The sequence below is a fragment of the Plectropomus leopardus genome, chromosome 20 (genome assembly GCF_026936395.1).
Source record: "Plectropomus leopardus strain MGB_pleo_1.0 chromosome 20, ASM2693639v1, whole genome shotgun sequence".
Taxonomy (NCBI): Eukaryota; Metazoa; Chordata; class Actinopteri; order Perciformes; family Serranidae; genus Plectropomus; species Plectropomus leopardus.
In genome coordinates this window covers 29444587-29467691 of record NC_142195.1, presented here as the reverse complement: position 1 = coordinate 29467691, position 23105 = coordinate 29444587, and the positions used below count along the sequence as shown (strand labels likewise).

Here is a 23105-nt window from a genome sequence, read left to right as displayed (position 1 = left end):
AGGTTTCAAAGGGTTAAGGAAAATATCTGCTCCGACTGAACATGCACGCTGTAAGTTATGGGAAAAAAAGCTCAGTACAGTTTTTTTTAATGTTTTGGGAATGAGGTCAGCCGCTCATGTGAGCTCTGTAACATCTGGTTTGTTGTATCCGCAGCTGAAACTCCAGCAGGCTGCAGAGCGTGTTTTTACAAAGCCTGACTCAGGAAGTATTGTTGCCATAGAGTCAGTGCGTAATGCTGTCGGCCACAACTTGATCTGCGTTTAATTTGGGACCTATATTTGTTCCCGTGTTGGCAAACCGTCACCATTAGAAGTATGCCAAACGATCTATGTGCAGCTCCCGTCTGCAGGGAACACATGAGTGTACAGACAGCTGTCACTGGATTACTGTGATACAACAGAAAACTTTAAAACGCGACCACTTTAAGGCAGGCTCTGCAGTTTTAAGAAGTGTCTTTTTCCATGATTTCATGGTTTTATGGACTTTCTTTGCAACAAATAAACTGTTTAACCCCCGAATCCTGTTAAATCTGACTCTTCACTTCTTCAGCTTTATGCATGTATGACATTAAATCTTCGAGTCCTGATTTAGAGGGACCAAACAGGGACTTTTTAGCCTATGTTTGCAGTATATAGTTGTACCATAAGCGTATTTTTATCATTTCTAATTGATCTAACAATGTTAATTTGCAACAAATAAACATTTAAACCCTTGAAAGTTGTTGAATCTGTAACACCAACACAAATTAAGAAAATTTCATAAATAAAAACACAGCAAACATGTCATTATTTTATAAAATAAAGTTTTTATTTTATCAAAAGTTGATCAAGACAATAATATATATAATGCACAGAAATGGAATAAAACAGCAACAGAGTATATGAAAAACTAGTGCAAAAAAATCACAAATACAAAAATATATTGCACTTTAAAGTTTTAGGTGGAAGAAGTCGTGTTTGAACAACATTCTCAATTTGATATATTCATCTGTAAACATTTTTATCTTTTATGCTTTCTTTGCCATTTAATTTTTTTTTTCGTGAGCACGAAGCTTCTTAAAAAAATCGACAGCGAGAGAAGCTTTCCGTTCAGAGCAGAAACCGACAGGCGACTTGTGGTACTTTTTCTTGGTTGGTCGGAGTTGTGCTTTTTTTCTCGAGACCCTGTCCGGGTTCACGCCGTTCACGCCGTTCACACCGTTCACGCCGTTCACACCCTTCACACCTGGTCGTTTAAACCAACACACACACCCTTCAGACACACTCATACACACACATTCACACGCAATTTGAGCTTGACTTAAGTGCTCGAGGTGGTCGTTTCAATAGAGAACAGGCGACGACGTCATGGCGCAATGCATTGTGGGCACTCTTTAGGGCACGTTTCTCCAAAATAAACAGGAATCCGGAGCGGCAGGTGGCGGTACGCACCTAAAAGCTGGCGTTGCAATCTGTCAGAAAAATGCAGAAGAAAAGCAAATGCAACATCCCTGACTGAGAGAAGCTGAAGAAAAGAAAGAAAACGAAAGGAATTAACCCTTAAAACCTGAGCAAATTGGCTTAATCTCAATTTAAACAGCGAGGAAGGCAATGAGCAACGTCACAAGGAATCACCCAAAATTAGCAAGGAATTAGTAAAATAAAAAAAATCCTAAAAATTAGCGCACAAGAAATGAAAAGAAAATGGTTAAAAAAAATCAAGAAAAAATAGCTAAAAACGGAAATGTAATTAACTTTAAATATATAAATATAATGAAATTATCATTTTCTGCTAAGCATTTTTTAAAATCTTTTTCTCTTTTATTTCTTTTTTTTGTTTGTTTTTTTTAAATTTTCAGTCCATTTCTTGTCACTTTTTCCTAATTTCTTTCCAAGTTGCTCTTTTTTAGTCGTGTTTTAAAAAGACATCAAAACAATTTGCTCCGGCTGCAAAACGTTTTAACTCTTGTGAAAGGCGTCCGAACATGACACAAGACGATCCTGGATTCAAATGGTTAAACGGCGTCGATCCGTATTTAGACGAGGAGCGGTGGGGTGATCTCAACAAGCTGCCAAATGTAACTTTTCTGGACAAGTTTTCACACCTTGTTTTTGGAGCGAGCACCGACACTTTCGAACATTTCAGAAGTTTATTAATGGCTTTGCATGCATTATAATGCTTTATAACTGGATGTTTGTATATTTTATTCTTGTTTAACAACGTTTTGGTGCATTTCCGCCACCAGCTGGTGAACTGCGTCTCTACAACAGAGAAGCCCAGAAATGAGTCCTAAAACCTGGAAATCTGTTCGCATCTCAGCTCCTCCGGTTCCCTCAACGTGAAGTCAACGGGTTTTGAATGCGTTTTTTGATTGAAATGGTGGTTTCATGCAGAAACCATCGTCATGTGACCGTGGTTTGTTTTTTGTAATCTGTTTTTCAAGGTGCTACATAAATAAAATTATTATAATTTTCTGCAATAATCTTAAATCCAATGGAAAAATCCTGTTGGCTTTTTGACAAGGGAACAAAAAAAAAGTCATCTCTGAGTCACTTGATAGCTTTTGTGACACAAAGTCCCACAATGCATTGCGCTGCTCCCTGTCACGATCCTGTTCTCTATTAATCATCAGAAACATTTTTGCTTTGTCTCACAGAAAATGACATTTTCCACCTGAAGTTAGTGACAGCGACACCTGCAGGCCCCCAGAAGCGACTGAAAACAGCTTTTGTGCTGTTATAAATGTGCCCGTTAGATCAGAAGAGTACAACGCCGTTAACGTCTGTGGACAGAATCTACTGTAGCATATAGGCCCGCGGCGATCTGCAGTATATAAAACCACCGACAGAAAAACAGTAATCACGGTTATGTGCAAAATTCACGGTGAGGCAGGAGGAGGAAGGCGTCCGACCACCGGCCCGGCAGAGTCATACAGTGGTGCGTTTGCCTCGAGCTCAGGAGACGGAGGATCCAGCACGGCTCCCTGGTCCACATGTCAATGATCACCGAATCCTCTCGGCTGACCCCCCCGGCCCGGGTCGGGGGGGGGGGTCCGGCCTGATTTATGGTGATATTTAATCCGGTGAGAAGCTGGCCGGAGCCAAGAGTGACGGTGTCGAGTTTGTGCAGAAGGAGCTCAGCGGCTCTCCTCAGCGGGACGGACACGTGTCGGGCCTCCTGACGTCCGCGGTGCCGCACACCTCCACGGGGTCGGGGTAAGGGTCCACCTGAGGGGACGGGGGGGGGACAGACACATGTTTACAGGCTGCTGATGGAGCAGTAAATATAAACACGTATTTAACCCTCACACACACTCACTCTGCACACAAAATACACTTTAAAAAAATAAAGCTTTGAAAAATATTATATATTAATATTATTTTATACACTACATTTTGTTAATTATTTAACCAACATCAGTCCTAATCATAAAAATGAAATATGTTAAAATTTTCAGAAATGTAAAGGTTTTGTCATGATGTCAGAATTATTATAATTTTTAAGCACTTTTTCCAAGTCTTGTTTATTTTCTTCACTTTTTTCTTTTTTTCCTTCATTTATTTATTTAAATTTACTTTTTCAGTAATTTTCTTACATGTTTTGGGTAATTTCTTCTTTTGTTTGAGTGTAATTTACATATTTTGTTTACTTTTTAAGGCATGTTTATATTTTATTTTTATAGTGTTTTACTGCATTATAATTGCATATTTTGTATATTATTTCACTGCATATTTACAGGATATTTGGTATACTCTTTCTGTATTTTAGTGATTGTTTTGTGTACTTTTCATGGCATCCTCGTACTCTTTAACTGCATCTTTAGTAAAATTTTTTTTTTTTTTTACTGCACGTTTACAGGACATTTTGTACTATGTTTTGAGTGTGTATATGTGTGTGTGTGTGTGTGTGTGTGTGTGTGTGTGTGTGTGTGTGTGTGTGTGTGTGTTGTACCTCGGAGTAGAGTGGCGGGGGCAGATATCTGAACTCTGTGATGTACGTCAGCAGAGCGCCCTGCTCCTCTCCCTCCCCGTCAGACCTATCACAGCCGTGCAGACAATCTCGCCTGTGGGACTCTGATATCGCCAGATCGCTGTAACTTGGCGGAGCTGCAAAAAAAACAAAACAAAACGAGCGTCAGAGAATCCCAAACGCGGCGAGAACGCGCCAAGTGAACGCGCGCGTGTTTACTGCGCTCACCCTCCGGCCGCTCCGACAGGCCCAGCCAGCTCAGGGTGCTGCAGTTGCTGCTGATGCTGGAGGTGCGGGTGGCGCAGGCGTGCAGAGGTATGGTCCCGATCACCAACGGCAACGACAGAGACAGATTCAACCCGCCCGGGACGTCCACGTACACCTGCAGACGGACAGGGAGCGTTTAGGAAAACATCATTACAGGAAGAAGAGGAACGTTTTAATCTCGAACCTGTTGGACCGGTTCACATCAGCCAGTATTTTTATGTACACACAACCTAAAGAACAATAAACAGCCTGGTACGCGCTCTACGAGACACACGAAGAAGAAACACTTTGTACTTTTACCCTTTGATTTCTTTCAAAAAAAGGGTCACGAGCAGCGTAAAAGAAATGTGCCAAAAAATTGAAATTGACTCAGGAAGTATTGAAACAAATGAGTAAAAGTTACAAGAAAATTATCTAAAACTAAGCACAAAAAAATTAGTAAAAAAATGTGAAAAACTTACCTGAAAACATCAACAAGAAATTAGTGAAAAAAAGTAACGAGAAAATTATCTGAAAATAAGCAAGGAAGAAAGAGCTAAAAATTCAATATTTTTTTCTTTTTATCTGTAAGATATTTTTAAATAAGTTCCAGAATATGTTAACTATATTCACAATTATAGTTTTAAAATTATTTTACAAATTTATTACAATTTTTAAGCTTTTTTTTTTGGTCAGCTGTTGCTTTATATTTTTTGTTTTACTTTCTTTTTTTTTTTGCTTTGTTTTTTGTTTATAACTACATGCACACTATAACACATTATTAGTATATTCATAATTCATTATAGTCATTGGCATCATAATGAGTTCTGATTCTTTTTTATCAACACTATAAATAATCATGAGTGCTTCTAATTATGATTATGCGGCACTGTAGAGGGAGTATAATGCATTATAGTGTGTATGTTCATAATGTGTTATAATGCATTATAGTGTGTATGTTCATAATGTGTTATAATGTATTATAGTGTGTATGTTCATAATGTGTTATAATGCATTATAGTGTGTATGTTCATAATGTGTTATAATGCATTATAGTGTGTATGTTCATAATGTGTTATAATGCATTATAGATGTATAAATAGCATGAATAGAGTAAACTCTCAGGGTTTTTACACGCTGTAGAGAGCCAAAACCTGTTGCATAAATGAGTGTGCTCGTAGCTCATAAATGAGATGTTTTTGAGGAGCACGTTGGGTCCGGAGACTCACCATGAGCGCGTACTCCACTCTGATGATGGGACAGTCGAGGATGGACGGGGACACCGGGGGGATCTTGAGCAGCTTGCCCTCCCAGCTCTGGCTCTTCCCCTGCGGCAGAGGGTCTCCTCTCAGGTTGGACACCAGCTGCTGGATCTGCTTTCCTTTGCCTTTAGCGAAGAAGGTCTGGGTCTGGTACAGGGCGGCTTTGGGCACCACGACCCGGGACGAACAGTTCTCCACCTCGGCGAAGATTTGGATCGACTCGCCTTGGAGAGAAGGGAGAAGAGATCAGTCTGTCGGACTGAGAGAGAGAAGGGAAGTGAGTGAAAAGAGCCAAAGGAGAAGAAGAAGAAAAAGAGTGTGAGCGGGCGGGAGGACGGACGTCTCACCTGGTGTGTAGCCCTTTCGCTCAATCTTGGCACTGAGGGAGATCGGGCCCGACGCGCAGAACCAGCAGCACAGAGTTTTCTCCTTCGTGCCCGCCTGAGGAGCCTGAACACACAATCAGCGCAGTCAACGGACAGGAACGTTTCGGGAAACGATTAGAGGAGAAGACTGACACCGAGTTCCTACAGCGTAAAGCGCGTTAGATTTAAGACTTTTTAAGGGTTCCTTAACGGCACGATTTTAGTCAAATTTTAGAAAAAAAACAGCTGTGTGTGCAATGTTTGTATATTATGTGTGCAGTGTGTGAAGTGCGTATGCAGAGTGTGAAGTGTGTGTACAGTGTGTGTGCAGTGTGTTTGCATTGTTTGTTTAGTGTGTGTGCAATGTTTGTGCAGTATGTGTGCGTTGTGTGCTCTGTGTACAGTGTAGTGTGTGTGTGTGTGTTTGTGTGTGCCATGTGTAGAGTGTGCAGTGTGTTCGTGTGTGTGTGTGTGTTTGTATACAATGTGTGTGCAGTGTGCGTGCTGTGTGTGTGTGTATGCAGTGTGTGCACTGTGTGAGCCGTGTGTACAGTGTGCAGTGTGTGTGCAGTGTGTAGAGTGTGTGCAGTGTGTGTTCAGTGTACAGTGTGCAGTGTGTGTGCAGTGTGTAGAGTGTGTATGCAGTATGTGTGCAGTGTGTAGAATGTGTGCAGTATGTGTGCAGTGTGCAGTGTGTGTACAGTGTGCAGTGAGTGTGTGTGCAGTGTGCAGTGAGTGTGTATGCAGTGTGTGTTTAGAGTGTACAGTGTGCAGTGTGTGTGCAGTGTGTGCAGTGAGTGTGTATGCAGTGTGTGTTTAGAGTGTGCAGTGTGTGTGCAGTGTGTGCAGTGAGTGTGTATGCAGTGTGTCGTACCAGCAGCAGCGGCGTGTTGATGTCGATGTGCTCGAACACAATGAACTCTTTCTTGACTTTGACCGGCAGCAGCCACGGACGGTGCAGCTCAGCTTTCACCCAGTACCTCACGCTGCCGTGCTTCCCCTCGAACGAAGTGGCCAGAGCCCTGAAACACAGACGCGGGCAGAAAACACGAAAAAAAAAACCAGGAGGCCGTCAGTGGTGCAGAGCTGTACATGAGTATAAGGCTAAAGGAGTGGAAGCAGTACTCGGATACTTTACTTCAGTAAAAGTGCCAAATCAACAATGTGAATTTAAAGCCCCGCATTCAAAATCCTCCTCAAATACTATCAGGTACTACCAGCAAAATATACTTCAAGTATCAGCAGTAAACGTACTGACTGCGCAGTAAACTGATATCTGATTTTCTGTGACTTTGCTTTTACAGCTTAGAGTTAAGATATTTTGACGTTTTTTTTTTTAAATCTGTTCTTTAATTTCTGATGTTTTTCTTTGTTTATTTTAACCATAAGGCCCACTTTAATATCGCACACACTCGAAACGCTCTGCATAAAAAAATGCACTTTTCAAAATCAAGCTTTAAAAAATATTATACATTAATATAATTTTCCACTTTCATTGAGTGTATTTTTTTAACCAACGCGTTAAATGCACCAAACAGTCCCTAAGGGTTAATGCGCAAACTGAGAATGTGTTTCCAGAGCTGAAAGACGACTTTATTTTAAAAGGTCACAGGTCAAAAAAGCCGGGAACCACTGTCCTAAATGTTAAAAGCGCTGCATTTTATACGCTTTTTTCATGTTTTCGTATCAAAGTTTGATCTGTAAAGAGGCTCTCACTAAAAAAAAATCTGGTAAAAAGTAAAATATTTTCCACTGAGATGAGGTGGAGAAGTTTAAAGTAGAATAAATAAAATGTAAAGTACCTTAAAAAAATAAAAATAAAAAATAAAATAAGTGGCACTCACATCTGAGGCAGGTTGAAGCTGAAGGCGAACTCGTGTAAGCCGGCGGGCAGAACGGTCAGACCCTCCTCTGGACAGTCCTCGTCTGAAACACAAAGAACACGTTTCCAAATGCTGCAAACGCAATCGCACATCGTGTCGTATCACACGACGCGTCGTATCACACGACGCGTCGTATCACACGACGCGCTCTGCTCGGAGCAGAAAGCTCCAGCTGTTCGAGGCATGAAGGAGGAGACCGGACGAACGTGTTCGGAAAAAGATCTCCTGCTTCGCTCACTTTATTTCGGGGTTTTGACATCTTGGTCGGACAAAACCAACAACATGAAGACGTCTTCTCAAACTCCAAGGGACATTTTGGACTTTTTTTCCCACAATTTTTGATTTATTTGGGTTGAAAAAGTAGTGAAAAATCTGAAAAAATCTGAATTTGAAAAAAAACCTAAAGCTGTGAGAAAATGTGGAGCAGAAGTAGAAACTGGGTACCTGAGTACCTCAAATCTGTATTTAAGTACATTATTTTAGTATAAATGCTGTGCTGTTTATTTTTTCCGACTGAAATGTTTCTGATTTTTTTAAATAAATAACCAAAAATGGACGATAATAAAATAAAGATTTTTTTTTTTTGGTCAATTTTAGACTTGAATTTATCCAGGAAATTTTCCTCCACAGATGCTACAAAAACACGGCTGTATTTCTCAGAAGACTTTGATAAGATATTACAAAATTACACACATAAAATAATACAAAACGTGATTAATAAATTAAATATTACAAAATATAATCAATAAATTAAATAACAGAAAATGTGAGAAATAAATAACACAAAATATAACCAATAAATGAAATAAAACAGTTGTACATATACAGTACACATTGTGTTGTTTTGAATGTCTTTCTAGATGTTTTGTAACTATTTTGTGTAATTTTGTATATTTTTGATCATTTTGAGTCTTTTTGTTCTTTTCTGTATATATTTTGGGGTTTTTTTATGTCATGAAATTATTCTTTGTCTCTTTGACGTCATTTTGTGTATTTTTGTTTTTTGTCATTTTTTCTTGTGGTCGTTGTGGACGTTTTTTTTTGGTCTTTGAAAAAGTTCTTAAATATAACTTCATAAACAAAAAGAGCTCTCCCTTTAAATCCTTGTTTGAACCCTGATAATCACAATAAAAGCCACTTCATATTTGAAAACACTGACACACTGGTGTATTTTTACTGCAGTACTTTAGCAGAAACAGAGTGCTGTCAGGGGCGACGAGCTGCTGAAGCAAAAACACACCCAGCGGGAGAAAAAACACGACCTCCGTCCACTTCCTCCTCTCCGCCTGCAGTGTTTGTGTTTGACTTTCAGAATAAACGTCTGCAGGCAACTTCCTGCCACCTCAGCACTCTGTGTCAGTCTGTCTGGCCTCAGAGCTGTCAGAAACCCTGAGAGAGTGTGTGTGTGTGTGTGTGTGTGTGTGTGTGTGTGTGTGTGTGTGTGAGAGCTCACACACACACACACACACACTCAGAGTGGAGCAGGAGCAGACCGGTATGAACCAGACTGAGCAGCTTCCTTCAGCTGGAAACTCCAACGCACGCATTACAACTCGGCTCCCCATTGGAGGAGAGCGTGACATGCACCGCACGCTGTGCTCTGATTGGTGCAGCCCCGACAAGCCCCTGCCCACATTAATACAGCCATGTGGTGTGTGGCATGAAAGGAGGAGGAGGAGGAGGGAGGAAGGGTGTCCTGATCTCACAGTGAACTAACAGGTACCTGAAACTCTCACGCGAACTAGTGATGACAGAAAAAAAAAAAAACATGTTTTACACTCGGATCGTTTTATTCTCGTTATTCTTGTTATTCCGTCTGCACATTTATACCCAAAATACGCACAGGAAATAAATAAACTGCATCGTTTTTATACAAAGTCAGTACTCAAAGTTTACTCAAACTTTTTTCAAGCAGAAACAACAAAAACTCGTCGTTTGTCTTTGTTTCATGTGATATTAAACTGAATATTTTTATGTTGTTTTTTAAAAGCTGGAATGTTAAACAAAATATCTGAAGACGGAAATTTAGAGTTTGGGAAACTGTGGATGTACTGAGAATAAAAATAATCACTAGTTGTCCTAATGTGAACAGCCAGATTATTACTGTAATCTGAAGACAATCTGAGGTGGCTCTTAGTACTTTTTTGTGTCTCTTTGAGGGAATTTTGTGTCTTTTTTTGTCATTTTGTGTCTTCTTATAGTTGTCGTGTGTCTCTTTCTGGGAGGTTTGTGAATTATTTGGTTGTTTTGTGTCTTTTTGTTTCCTTTTTGTGTCTCTTTGAGATGATTTTGTGTCTTTTTGTTATTTTTTTGTCTTTTTGTAGTTGTTTTGTGTCTCTTTAAGATAATTTTGTGTCTTTTTACATCTCCTTGTGGTTCTTTGTGTTTTTTTGAGATGATTTTGTGTATTTTTTGTCTTCTTATACTTTTGTGTCTCTTTTTAGGTATTTTGTAAATTATTTGGTTATTTTGTGTCCATTTAAGGTTATTCAGTGTAGTTTGTGGTTGTTTTGTGTCTTTTTGTATCTCTTTGTGGTTGCTGTTAATCCTTTTGAGGTAGTTGTTGTCTTGTTTGATCATTTTGTGTCTCTTTGAGGTAACTGTATGTCTTTTTTATCATTTTGTGTTGTATTTTAGTAGTTTTGTGTCTCTTTCTGGGAGGTTTGTGTATAATTTGGTTATTATGAGTCTCTTTTAGGTAATTTGGTTATATTTTAGGTTGTTTTGTGTCTCTATAAGATAATTTTGTGTCTTTTTTTGTTGCTTTGTGTCTCTTTGTGGTTGTTTAGCCTGTTTTTGTACTTATTTTGTGTCTCTGTGAAGTTTCTTTGCATCTTTTTCTAGACTGTTTGTGTCTCTTTGTGGTCTTTTTGAGTCTCCTCGAGGTCAGTACATGTTCATTTGAGTGACAAAGTTTTTTTGTTTTATTTTTGTGTCAGTAAAACACAAACATTTTGTCATCATTGTTTAAAAAAAAGTAATAGATTATTTGATTAATTAACATTATTAATATTACTGTTCGACTTTGCTTGGCATTTCTGTTCTATGATTTTCTTGCTACCTTAATTTTATTAATTTTATTTTATTATTTTATTTAATATTTTATTATATTTATTTCCTTTAAATTTGTATTTATTTTAACCCCTTTTATTCATGTTTTATTTATTATTTCCTGTTATTTTTGGTCTTAAATTTATCGTAACTCTACTTTGGTTTTGTCTTGTTTCTGCTCACTGGGACTGTTTTCTGTTTCTGTTGCCTTCTAGATTTCCCATTTCTGCTTTCGCTTTGTTCGTCAAAACACTTTGTAAACTTTGCTTTTAAAGGTATTGCATAAGTTATTATTATTATTATTATTGCAGGAGAAAGATCAGTGGTTCCATACAAAAGACCCAAATTTCGTGCACAAAAATCAGCTGAAAGTACAAAGACGAGTCTATAAATCTTAAACAGTGCTGCTGTTTTTGTCGTATTTGTGGTTTGTAGAGTCATACGGCATTTCCTTCTTGTTTGAACTTTAAATTCAATCCTAAAAATTGAAGCATCGATGGCGTCATCATTTTACCACTTCTTGACCTTTGACCCCGACACCCACACATCGTTAAGTGTATATATGTGTGTGAGTGTGTGTATTTATAGTTGCTCGAGTGTTTTTTCTTTTCCAGAAATTAGTAAAAGGTTACAAGAAAATTACCTGAAAATAAGACAAAAAGTAAAAAAACAAAAAAGAAACAAAAACGACCCCAAGAAAGTGAAAAAAAATATTTCCTTTTACATTATCATGATTTAAATAAATATTTTTTCTGATATTTTTCCTCCATATTTTATCACATCTAATATCCAGCTATTTTTTTCAGATCATCTCCTCATCACCTTTTACTATTCTTTTATTTTATTTTTTATTTATTTATGGGTTTTTTTGTTTTTTTTGCAGTGTTCGGAAAATTTCTTGCCAAGTTTCTCATTTTTCCCCCTAGTTTTTGAAAGTAAGTTTCCTCAGGTGTCAGAGGTTAATAAAAGGCATCTCAGAAACACGTCCATGATCCTTCTTCTTCTTCATGACGTCCAAACGGGTCTCTCAGTCTCTAATCCCTCAAATAATCTCACGGACGCACAGTCCTGAGGTCAAGTCCCAAACACAGCCGAGCTGATAACAAGAGTGTCACTGACAGTCTGACCCACATACTGGGAACACAGGTGATACTGGGAGCACTGGGAACACTGTCATCGTGCCTCTGCCTGCATATAACTGTCCTCTCCTTTTATTTGCATCATGTTTTACAAGTTTAACAGAACAACACACAGGTGGAGGAAGTGAACCAGCAGCTGAGATGTTAGTGTACACACACACACACACACACACACACACACACACACACACACACACACACACACACACACACACACACACACACACACACACACACACAGAGTCAGCGGGTCCTCCCTCCCTCCCTCCCTCTCTGGCAGTTTCTGAACAGGTTTGAACCGCTTCTAACAAAGGGAGTTGCCTGATCGAGCTCGCTTCAGGATGTCATCAGTAAAACTGTGAATTCCGCTTCAGTTTGACGCAATGTTGTAGAAAACATCGCCAATAACCTCGTTTGTTTGCGATTTCGTTGTCGATTTGTGTTTTTTTTACGCGCGTTTCCAAACGTGAACTTTTTCCCCTCGCAGCAGCAGACTGAGATGTCAGAGCGCCACTGTGCCAAAAACATTTTTATTTATCATTTTTTGTGAGTAAAAATCATCATTTAAACATGTGAAATTGTTTAAATTAACTAAATAATTGATTTCTTTTTCTTTTTTTTCGGAGGTGAGGACAGAGGAGCGGTTTTTCGCATCAGCTGTTGCATCAGTACCACTGTCACTCACATCATCGGGGGGATGTTTTCGGCTTTGCCTGCGCGTTTTGATAAAGTTTGCAGCCTCACACATGTTGGCGGTGACATGTTGTGCCTCCTTACCTCTCTCTTCTCCTATCAGCGTGTCGTAATGGTGCAAGTATTCCACCTCCTCGGTGTAGTTTTGGGTGTAAGCCGTGTTGGCTCCGGCGTTCCTCGACTCCGTCCAGCGGACCTTGGCGACTCCCCTCGCGGTGATGTCCAGACTCTTGACGCGCACATCGCCGGTGACCTCCACCACCACCCTGCCGGACACCAGGTCTCCACCGGAGAACGCCGGCAGGTTGTTCTCATTCAGGCTGTCAAAGTAGATCGCCAGGGCCCTGACTTTACCCAGCACCATGATGACAGATTATAAAAAAAAACAAGAGTAGAAAAATAAGTCGGTTGCGCGTAAAACGCCTTTAGCTCCGCGCGCCCAGCAGCACCGAGCCGGAGCCGCGGCGGTGTCCGTAATGGTTCATGCGTCGGTCGGCGGAGACGCACAGCTGATGGGCCGATTCGGCTCCCCGCTGCTCTCCTCCCGGTGTCTCTCTCTGCGTCTCTCCGCGCTCTCTGCTGCCGTCTGCCTCCAGCCGCTGCGCTCTTAAAGCCTCTGTGCGCAAAAATAACCTCACTGAGCATGTGCGCACAGACCGGCCGGCCTGCTCACACACTGACACACACACACACACACACACACACAGGAGGCGCAGTACAGCCTGTAGTACTACTAAACACTCTCGCATGACTGACTTAAACACACAGAGAGGATGTGTCTCCGCATGTCCCAACGCTTCTCATTAAACGCGCAGAGATTATTCATCATTTACAAATAAAGTTTCTAATTAAGTATTTCCATTTTCTGCTACTTTATACCTTCAACCACAATTAAAAACATATTTTATTTATTTATTGGATAACTTTACTTTCAAGATGAACCAGTACATTATGGAGTATTATATCCATAAAAACTTTCAAAATATTTATCCCTTCGAAAGGTGAGCAAATTGACTTGATTTCTTTCAAAAACATGGGAAGAAGGCAGCGAGCAACTTAAGAAATGGCCCAAAAAATGAACAAGAAATTAGAAAAAAAAAAACAAAACAAGAAAATTACCAGAAAATAAGAAAAAAATAAAGAAAAAAACAGAAACAAGAAAAAATATCTTGACAAAGTACAAAAATCCCCAAAATATTTTTCTGTAACACACACACACACACACACACACACACACACACACACACACACACACACACACACACACACACACACACAAAGCCATCCAAGGTAGTTTGGTGGGTTTTTTGTTGTTGTTTGTGTCTTTTTTGTCATTTTGTGTCTCTTTGAGGTATTTCAGTGTCTTTTATGTTTTTGTTTTGTTTCTCTGTAAAGACAGGTTTGTGGCTGTTTTGTGTCTCTTTCAGGGTAGTTTGTGAATTATTTGATCTTTTTGTGTCTTTGGGGATATTCAGTGTACTTTTCTTGTTGTTTTGTGTCCCTTCAGTAAAAAGGCTGTCACTCACCTGTCTCATCACTCACCTGTCTCATCACTCACCTGTCTCACCTGTCTCATCACTCACCTGTCTCACCTGTCTCATCACTCACCTGTCTCACCTGTCTCATCACTCACCTGTCTCATCACTCACCTGTCTCACCTGTCTCATCACTCACCTGTCTCACCTGTCTCATCACTCACCTGTCTCACCTGTCTCATCACTCACCTGTCTCATCACTCACCTGTCTCACCTGTCTCATCACTCACCTGTCTCACCTGTCTCATCACTCACCTGTCTCACCTGTCTCATCACTCACTGTGGTGACGGCTGGAAAAACTGAACATTTCACCTCACCTACAGTCACCCTGACCTTGACCCTTGACCTTTAACCAGCAGATACTTCGTATTGAGTCTAAGATGATGTTCGGGCTACATGAAATTCCTTCACGGTGTTTTTGAGATTCGTTCGTTCACGGTAAAACAGACAGACAAACCAAAAACATCATGCTTCCGGCCTCGGTTATCGCCGGCACAGAGGCATAAAAATCCATTTTAAATATTTTTTGTGCGGTCCAAACTAATGTATTCTTACTCAAGATGAGCCCGCGTGACACGCTGAGCTCTGATGGTTTCTATGGTAACGAGGTCGATGAGTAAAAACAAGCACAGAGTGAAGAAAATGAAAGAAACTCACTGTGAAGCAGAAGTCGTTTCACGAGGAAGGAAGCGACCTGAGAGCCGACAGACGACACCAGACGAGACCTGCGGGGCAAAAATAACACGAGCGATTATTCACTACAACCGTGTCAAAAAAAACAGTGCATGTCCTTTTATTCTGGTGATGATTTCTGTTAGTGTTTTTGGCGATGGAAACGTAATTAGACACCAAAATGTAATATTTCAGGTCATATCTAAAAGGATTTAAAGGCAGTAATTTGATTTATCTGCTTTTATTTGTTGTATTGAAATGAAATTAATCAAAATTTATGTAAATGACATTAAACGTGTAACTTCTGAGGATAATAAACACCTGGAATTAAACAAAAATACAACACAGACTCCAGTGTGGGCTCACTGTCTAATGCTAATATGTCTAATGTCACTTTTAAATACGGGAAAAAAAGAAAAAGTAAGACACTAAAAGAGAGGTAGAATAAAGAATATCGTACCTGATGACAAACAGGTGGAGCACTGGGAGCACTGGGAGCAATGGGAGCACTGGGAGCACTGGGAGTCTCTCACCTGTGAAAAGGATCAAAGCAACACTTTAAATAAAAAACAGAAAAATAAAACTTCATCACATCCTGCGTAACACAAACGAGTAAAACAAGGAGAATTAAATAATTAAAACAACTAAAAAATAGAGGTGTAATGTAACAAAGTAATAATGCTATTACTAAGTCATAATATTCTACTACTAATAATACTTTTAATTAATAATAATTAATAATAATATTAATAATCATAATAACTCTGGAGCGACGACACTTTTTGCCTTTCACAAGCATTTAAACCTCCGAACATACATATATATATATATATATCTATATATCTATAAAATTATGTTTGGAAAAAGGGGGTAAAATCTAATAAACCAAATTTTATTTATTAAAATATATATCATAAAAAAGTATCATAATTTTTTTTAAAAATAATTTTTGATATTCTGTTTTTGTTTTTTATTTTTCCATTTTTCTTTCTAATTTTTGGGTCATCTCATCAAGTTGCTTGTTTCCTTCTTTCCATGTTTTTTTTTTTTGTTTAAGAAATCCAGAGCTCACGTTTCAAAACGCTCAGAGGAAAAATCTTCACTGCTCAACAATAAGACATTAAAACCAATATAAAACATCATGGATGATTTAATAACATGGAGTGTTATCAGTTCATGACTGTCACCTGACCGCACGAGTCCCAGCATCCTCGGCGTCCTCCGGGCGTCCTCCAGCGTCCTCCGGCGTCCTCCGGCGTCCTCCAGCGTCCCTCCAGCGTCCCTCGGCGTCCTCCAGCGTCCTCGTCATGTTAAACGCTTTGTTCTGTAAAGTTCTCCAGAGATGACGTTTTTCTGCCGGTCGACGCTGAAGTTGAATTTTGGATCATTGCAGAAAATAAGCTTGTGTTTATTTTATTTTTTTAATTAAATTGTTCCCTTCAAACACCAGAAACAGCAGTAATAAAACTTTGACATGGATCACTGACTTGCTCCTAATAATGACAAAAGAAGACACCATAAATACAATTTAATAATCTGAAACATTTACACAATCCAAACAAGAGACCATTAATATAATATAATATAATGAAGAGGACCCCTACACACAGAATCATGTATGAATATAGTAAAATAAGAGGCATGTAAATTATATTAAAAAAAAGACAGTATGATAAAAAACTGTAAAATAAGAATTATGAAAAATAAAATAATAAAACTGATTATAAATAAATATATAATAATAATAAAAATATGAGAATTAAAATTAGTGTGTAGTCTAGAAGGAAACTATTCTGTGAAAAGTGGTTTGTTTTTTAGCATTAAAGCTCACACATCAAACAGTTTTTGTTTTGTTTTTTTCGGGTTTTTTCGAGTGATTGAGTTTCCTGCTGGAAACACAAAAAGCTGCTGTTTTTTTTTTGTTTTAAATTAAGACTTTGCTATGTTTCCTGCTGACAAATGTAGGTATTATGAGTTGAAACATGATCTTTTCCAAACAATAGCCAAGTGTTTTTTGTGCCTAAACGTAATCACAGCGCTGCTGAGACTCAAAGTGTCAACACGTCTGACCTAAATATTTAAAGAGTCTGTGGTTTGCAGAAAAAAAACTTGTTTTTAACCCTTAGGGCACGATTCAATATCACACACACACAATCACTCTGTGTATGAAATGCACTTTTCAAAATCAGGCAATGAAAAAGCTGTTTTTTAACCAACATGAGTCCTAATCATAAATATTAAATATTCTTTAATTTTCAGAATTTTAACCCTTTAAATGCCAGGTTTTTGTCATGATGCCACCATTGGATTTATTTTCATTAAATGATCACATTCTGTGATATGTCAATATGTAGCAGCAACACTGTTTTTTTTATATATTTTTTATTTTTTTGTGCTGTGTTAAACACACAAAATGTGCCTTTCAAAATCAGGCTATGAAAAAATATAATGCCTTATAATATGACTTTCTACTTTCATTGAGTTGATTTTTTAACCAACATCGGATCTAATCATGAATATCAAATATTCATTAATTTATAAATGTATTTAATTTAGCGTGTATAAACTTGCGCTGTTCTACAGTTTGCTGAGAAAATAAAATATTTAAAATCCTGACTCATCAGAGTATAAAATCGCCCCCAAACTTCTGAACATAATGAACGGACATGAGTCCCTCTGCTGGACAAAACTGTGCTGCACAACCTGCAGCACGAAGTGTGTGTGAGCGTCACACACACTTCACACATGAAGCACAGGTTTGTGTGAAGTCACACACACTTCACACATGAAGCACAGGTTTGTGTGAAGTGTGTGTGAGCGTCACACACACTTCACACATGAAGCACAGGTTTGTGTGAAGTGTGTGTGAGCGTCAGATAAGCAGCAGAAGAAGCAGATATATGCAACAGCATAACACCACAATAGCACTTTACGAAATAAAAATGTGGAAAAAAATAGCAAACTGACAAAATATGACATGGTGAAGGAAAACTGAGAGAAAATACACGATAAAAAACAGAAAAAAATGAACAAACCAGCAGAAAATAAATCATACAAGAAGAAAAAAATGAATGAAAACCTTAAAAGAAAATAACTAATTAAACGATATAACACATAATTTAAGGATTCATGGTGACTTACATATTCTGAGGATGTCTTTTTTCTGATGTCCATCCAGAATAAACGTCCATAAATCCGCTAAGAAATCACAGAAAAAAGACGCTCCTTGTAACTGCCAAACCCGCCTAAAAAAAGTCACGTTTTTAAGTTTTCTCAGGTACTTAAGTATTCCAGTGATAGTTGTCTGTACTTTCACGAGTACACTGAAAACAGGAGAAACTAATAGATAATTCGGCATCATTTTAATGGAGATAATTTACGACTACGTGAACATATTGGGGTTAAAAACAGCTGTAGCCCACCGCTAACTTAAGGGACGCATGACAGCATTACTTACTTCCTGTTTACAGCCCCAAGAGCATTATGGGAAACAAACAGCACGATTTCCCTCCAAATAAAAGTGAGACAAATAAATATTTTTAGTGACAAAATCTACTAATTTTAATACTTTTAACTGATAATATTCATACACACAAAATAATGTTTTTAATTCTTGGAGTTTGGTGCATTTTACACACTTTTCTTCTTCCTGTTGTGATAACTGTGTGTGTGTTGATGCATGTGTCCTAAATGTAGTCCAGATTGTGTATTTGAGTGTAATCAGTGAATTTGCAGCTCAGCTCCTACAATAAGTCTAAAATACACTGTGGAAACTAAATAGTTACATTCAGACTGTTCAGGTCCAAAAATGCTCCATTGAAACCCATTCAAACTGACATTTTTGATCCCACAGCCATCAGAGCAGAAAAACAGGACTTGTATTATTTCTGGGTGTCATTCTGGGCTTTTGACTCTGAATTTGTCATTTTGACTTTTTTATTTTTAACCAGGCTGTGATCATCCCAAAAATACTAATAATAAAAAAAATCTTCTTAGCATGTAGTATATTGAAAATAATTATTTTGTTTGTTTGTTTGTTTGTTTTCATCTAAAAACATAATGGCATAATGACAAAACCTGGCATTTTCAGGGTTAAAATTCAGAAAATTAATGAATATTTGATATTTATGATTAAGACTGTTGTTGGCTTTAAAATAAACTCGGTGAAAGTAGAAAATAATTTTTAATGTATAATATTTTTTAAAGCTTGATTTTGTGCACAGAACAGGTGTGATATTAAAGAGGGCCCTAAGGGTTAATTAAACTGGTAAAATCACTGAATAAAGCAGTTTCCCATCACAAATGAGTGTCTGATGATTAAAATTCTTCATGCTAATTTTTTTTTTTTTAATTCTTTAACATAGGACATTGGTATTGTTGTTTTTAGACATTTTAATGTTAAAAGTTTCATACTAGATCTCCAAAGACGAGGACTTGACCCCTTTGTAGATAAACAGCTCATTCTTAGGTTACAAAATCACAACAAATCATATTTTCAGCTGATTATTAACTAAAAAACACATAATTATTATATTATTTCTGCCAATTTATCCCATTAAATCCTGCTTTAACTTCACTTTTACATGAAAATACGAAGCAGAGAGCCACACTGATCTGTGTAGAAATATATTTTCTCAGACAAACTCTACACAGTCGTTACAGTCGGTCCTGACGTCATTACAATCTCGGCAGTTCATACCCATGATGCAACAGGAAAACAGAAACAGAGTCATGTGCGAAATGACAGAAGTGATGATTGAAGGTGCAGAGCGTCTCGTTAGCGGCAGCTCGGGTGGATCTGGACGTCACACACAGTTTAAGATGAACTTCACATTCAGTGTCCATAAATGCACTTTGCATATAGTTTTATGTTCAGTCATGCAGAAACACTTTGACACGTACGAAATGACGGTTTACACAGACATGCAGGAAATCACACCCCAAAAAACATGAAATACTCAAAGATTATAAACGGCAGAACAGTGACAGAAATGCACATTAACTGACTGACTGTACACGCTAACATCTGCAGAAATGGAAAATAAGAAAAAAATGCAAAATTAATATTAAAAAATAAACTACTGAGATATTTTCAGGAAAAATGCAGCATATAAAGATTTAAAATACCAAAAAATAAAAACAAATAAAGGAATCAAAATAAAAACTATACAGTTATGTTTTTCATTTCAATGTTTGCATTTACCGCGTCATAATGAGATGAAAAAGCTTTGTCATTATAGTCTGCATTAATTTCAGTTGGGACACAGATCTGCAGATACCATTTATAATATATGTTATAATATAATATATATTTGCTTTGATAAATTTAAAAAATATGATTATTTTTGGGACAATATATCCGTAAACCATTAAAGTGATATTGTTGTGTAAATGTGCAAACCATGTCAACTTTAAAGACAGTGGTGACGGAAGTATTCAGATTTAAGTAAAAGTACTAATACCACACTGTACTCAGGTACAAGTAACAGTCCTATGTGAAAGTGTGAGTAAAAGTACGAAAATATTGTTAGAAAAATATACTTAAAGTATCAAAAGTAAAAGTACTCAGTGCAGAAAAATGTCCCCTCCTATATCTGATCTCACGAGATGATTCTGATTCATGCTTTAATGTAAAAGAGGGATTTTACTTTTGTTGTTGTTTACTGTTGTGTAGTTGTTGAGATCATTAAAGCTTTGTCTCGAGGCTTTTGATATTTTATCTAAAGCATCCTGAAATGCGTTGTTGCCAAAATGTGCTTTTTAGATAAATTTGCCTTCATGTCCTGAATTACTTTCTACCATTTAGACAAGCAGAGGACATTTCACAAATGTTTTCACAGGTGAAATATCACCTCTGAACATGTTTTGTGAGGTCACAGTGACCTTAAACCTTTGACCACCAAATCCTTATCATCTCATCATTGAGTCTAAGTGGACGTTTGTGCCAAATTTTAAGAACTTCCTTCAAAGTGTTCTTGAGAAATTGTATCAACGAGAATGACACAGATGCAATGTCACAGAGACCTTTGACCACCAACATCTAATTAGTTCATTGTTGAGTCCAAGAGGACGTTTGTGCCAAAGAAAATCCAAGTATGAATAAAAGTCAAAGTCAATGTATTAACGAAATATTGCATTTACGAGAATGGGACAGATGCAAAGTTGCAGTGACCTTTGACCACCAAATTCTAATCAGTACTCACTGTACGTTTGTGCCAAATTTGAAGAAATTCCCTCAAGGTGTTAATGAGATTTTGCATTCACAAGGATGAGCCAAACAAGGTCACAAGGACCTTGAACTTTGACCCATGAGCATCAAAATTTAATGAAACTATTTTTGAGTCAAGGTGGATGTTTGTGCCAAATTTGAGGAAATCTCCTCAATGCATTCTTGAGATATCAAAGGACACGATATACACCGGATGAACAGACGGACACTTCTTATCTGAAACTGTACTGTGTGAAAAAATGGTGGAATGTCCCTTTAACAGCAACAGAATATTAAAGGAAATTATGTTTAAGAGTAAAAACATTTTGAGTTGTCATGGCAACACTGGCCTTGGACTGAAGTCCAGTTGATGCAATTTTCCTTTTTTTTTACATGAAGGAACAGTTTGTAAAATTCAACATGCTAACTGTTGTGAGGATCTGTTTCGTACGAGGTATAATTCACCGAGTGGGTGTATAAATACTGCAGTACATGGAGTAACAGAGAGAACATGCAACTATCTGTAAAGTAACATCAGACAACGACATCGAGCTCAAAACAGCACAAAAATGTTGAAAGAAATAAAAAAAAGATTTCCATGCAACATCAGCACACCTTCATACATGCATACTCTGTGTAACATACACATTCATAACACACACACACACAACACACACACACACCGAGCATGTGTGTGTGTGTGTGTGTGTGGAGTGATTAAAAAACATTAACAGCTTTTTTTTTTTTTTACAAGATTTAGAAAATAAATCTTTCCACAGTAACAAAAGAAAAAACAACTCAACTGTTACAACTTTTTCATAATCATCAAAATGTACAGAAATATATAAATAACGTAGTTTACAGTGTTTACAGGACGGAGGAGGGACGACGGGCGGCGGCTAGCTCGGGTTTATCCTCCGCCGTTTGTTGGGACTCTGTCCGGGGTCAACCTTCAGCTCACGGTAATGCATCTGCCCGCAACACACACACACACACACACACACACACACACACACACACACACACACACACACACACACACACACACACACACACACACACACACACACACACACACACACACACAGATAAAATCATATTAATGTATAATATTTCTTATAGCCTGATTATGAACAGCACGTTTTGTGTGCAGAGCAGTACGAGTGTGATTATTTGACATTAACAGGCTCTCATCATAAAAAAAAGAGTCTATTTAACATGTAGTATATTAAAAATAATTCATTTTTGTGGTATTTTTATATAAAAACATAGTGGCATTATGTCAAACATCTGGCATTTAAAGGGTTAAAATTCTGAAAATGTAGAAACATTTGATATTTATGATTAGAACTGATGTTGGTTTAAAAAAATAAACTCAATGAAAGTAGAAAATCATATTAATATTTTTAAAGCTTGATTCTGAAAAGCACATTTTGCGCGCAGGGCGAGAGAGTTGGCCCTAAAGGGTTAATCTTCATTTCACGAAATATTTCACGTTGTTAAACAGACAGACGAGCAGTCGTGTTTTGGGCTGCGGTTCTGAGTGTGTTTACTCACAGCGGCCATCATGTGCTTAAGAAGACAACAAAGTAAACTTGAGACTCTTCGGCTGTTTACCAGGTAAACAAAACACTTTGGAAAGCCAAAAGTTACCGAACCGTTTCTCTGCGAATCACGTCACACGTCGTTTCACTGTCCCGACGACATGACCGCCGAAATCCGCTCTGTTCAGGCTTGACTCAAAGTGGACGTTTGTGCCGAATTTGAAGAAATTACGTCAAAGTGTTTTTGAGATGTTGAGTTCAGAAAAATGAGATGGATGTAAAAAAATATATAATTTATATAATTTAATATAATTTTTTTTTTCACTCTATTTCACACATAAAAAAAATGTAATTAAAGTTTTTAACTTAGAAAATGGATCACCAGGAAAAAATGTTCTCACTTGCCCCTCAGGATAATTTTTTTTTTTTTAATAAAATAAAAAATAAAAAAATAAAATAAACAGTTTTATCTAGCCAGTGTGCCGGGAACCAAGTGAACTCTGCACTTTGCACCATATTATAAATATAATGTAATATAAAATAACTTAATTTAATTT

At 37.7% G+C, this 23105-nt stretch overlaps 3 protein-coding genes across 11 annotated transcripts in view; all 3 read right to left on the bottom strand.

Annotated features, from left to right (window-relative positions):
* Nucleotides 1-786: 786 nt before the first annotated feature.
* On the bottom strand, nt 787-13091 carry LOC121964024 (arrestin domain-containing protein 3-like). The gene is made up of 8 exons (XM_088070921.1): nt 12673-13091; nt 7667-7748; nt 6697-6844; nt 5805-5907; nt 5425-5681; nt 4178-4331; nt 3932-4086; nt 787-3207 (listed from the first exon to the last, which is right to left on the bottom strand). The coding sequence occupies exons 1-8, from the start codon at nt 12950-12952 to the stop codon at nt 3130-3132; spliced, it is 1257 nt and encodes a 418-aa protein (XP_087927047.1). The 5' UTR covers nt 12953-13091; the 3' UTR covers nt 787-3129.
* LOC148186239 (uncharacterized) lies at nt 13014-19499 on the bottom strand. Its single transcript, XM_088071462.1, has 5 exons — nt 19496-19499; nt 15984-16097; nt 15257-15329; nt 14782-14849; nt 13014-13204 (listed from the first exon to the last, which is right to left on the bottom strand). Exons 1-5 carry the CDS (start codon nt 19497-19499, stop codon nt 13014-13016), a joined length of 450 nt encoding a protein of 149 aa, XP_087927588.1.
* Nucleotides 19407-23105, bottom strand: part of mctp1b (multiple C2 domains, transmembrane 1b) — a 34008-nt gene continuing 30309 nt past the window's right edge. For all 9 annotated transcript variants that reach the window (XM_088071530.1, XM_088071531.1, XM_088071532.1 and 6 more), the window contains one exon: nt 19407-21975. In XM_088071530.1, coding sequence (XP_087927656.1) covers nt 21904-21975 — 72 coding nt within the window. In that variant the 3' untranslated portion in view covers nt 19407-21903. The remainder of the gene's footprint in view (nt 21976-23105) is intronic.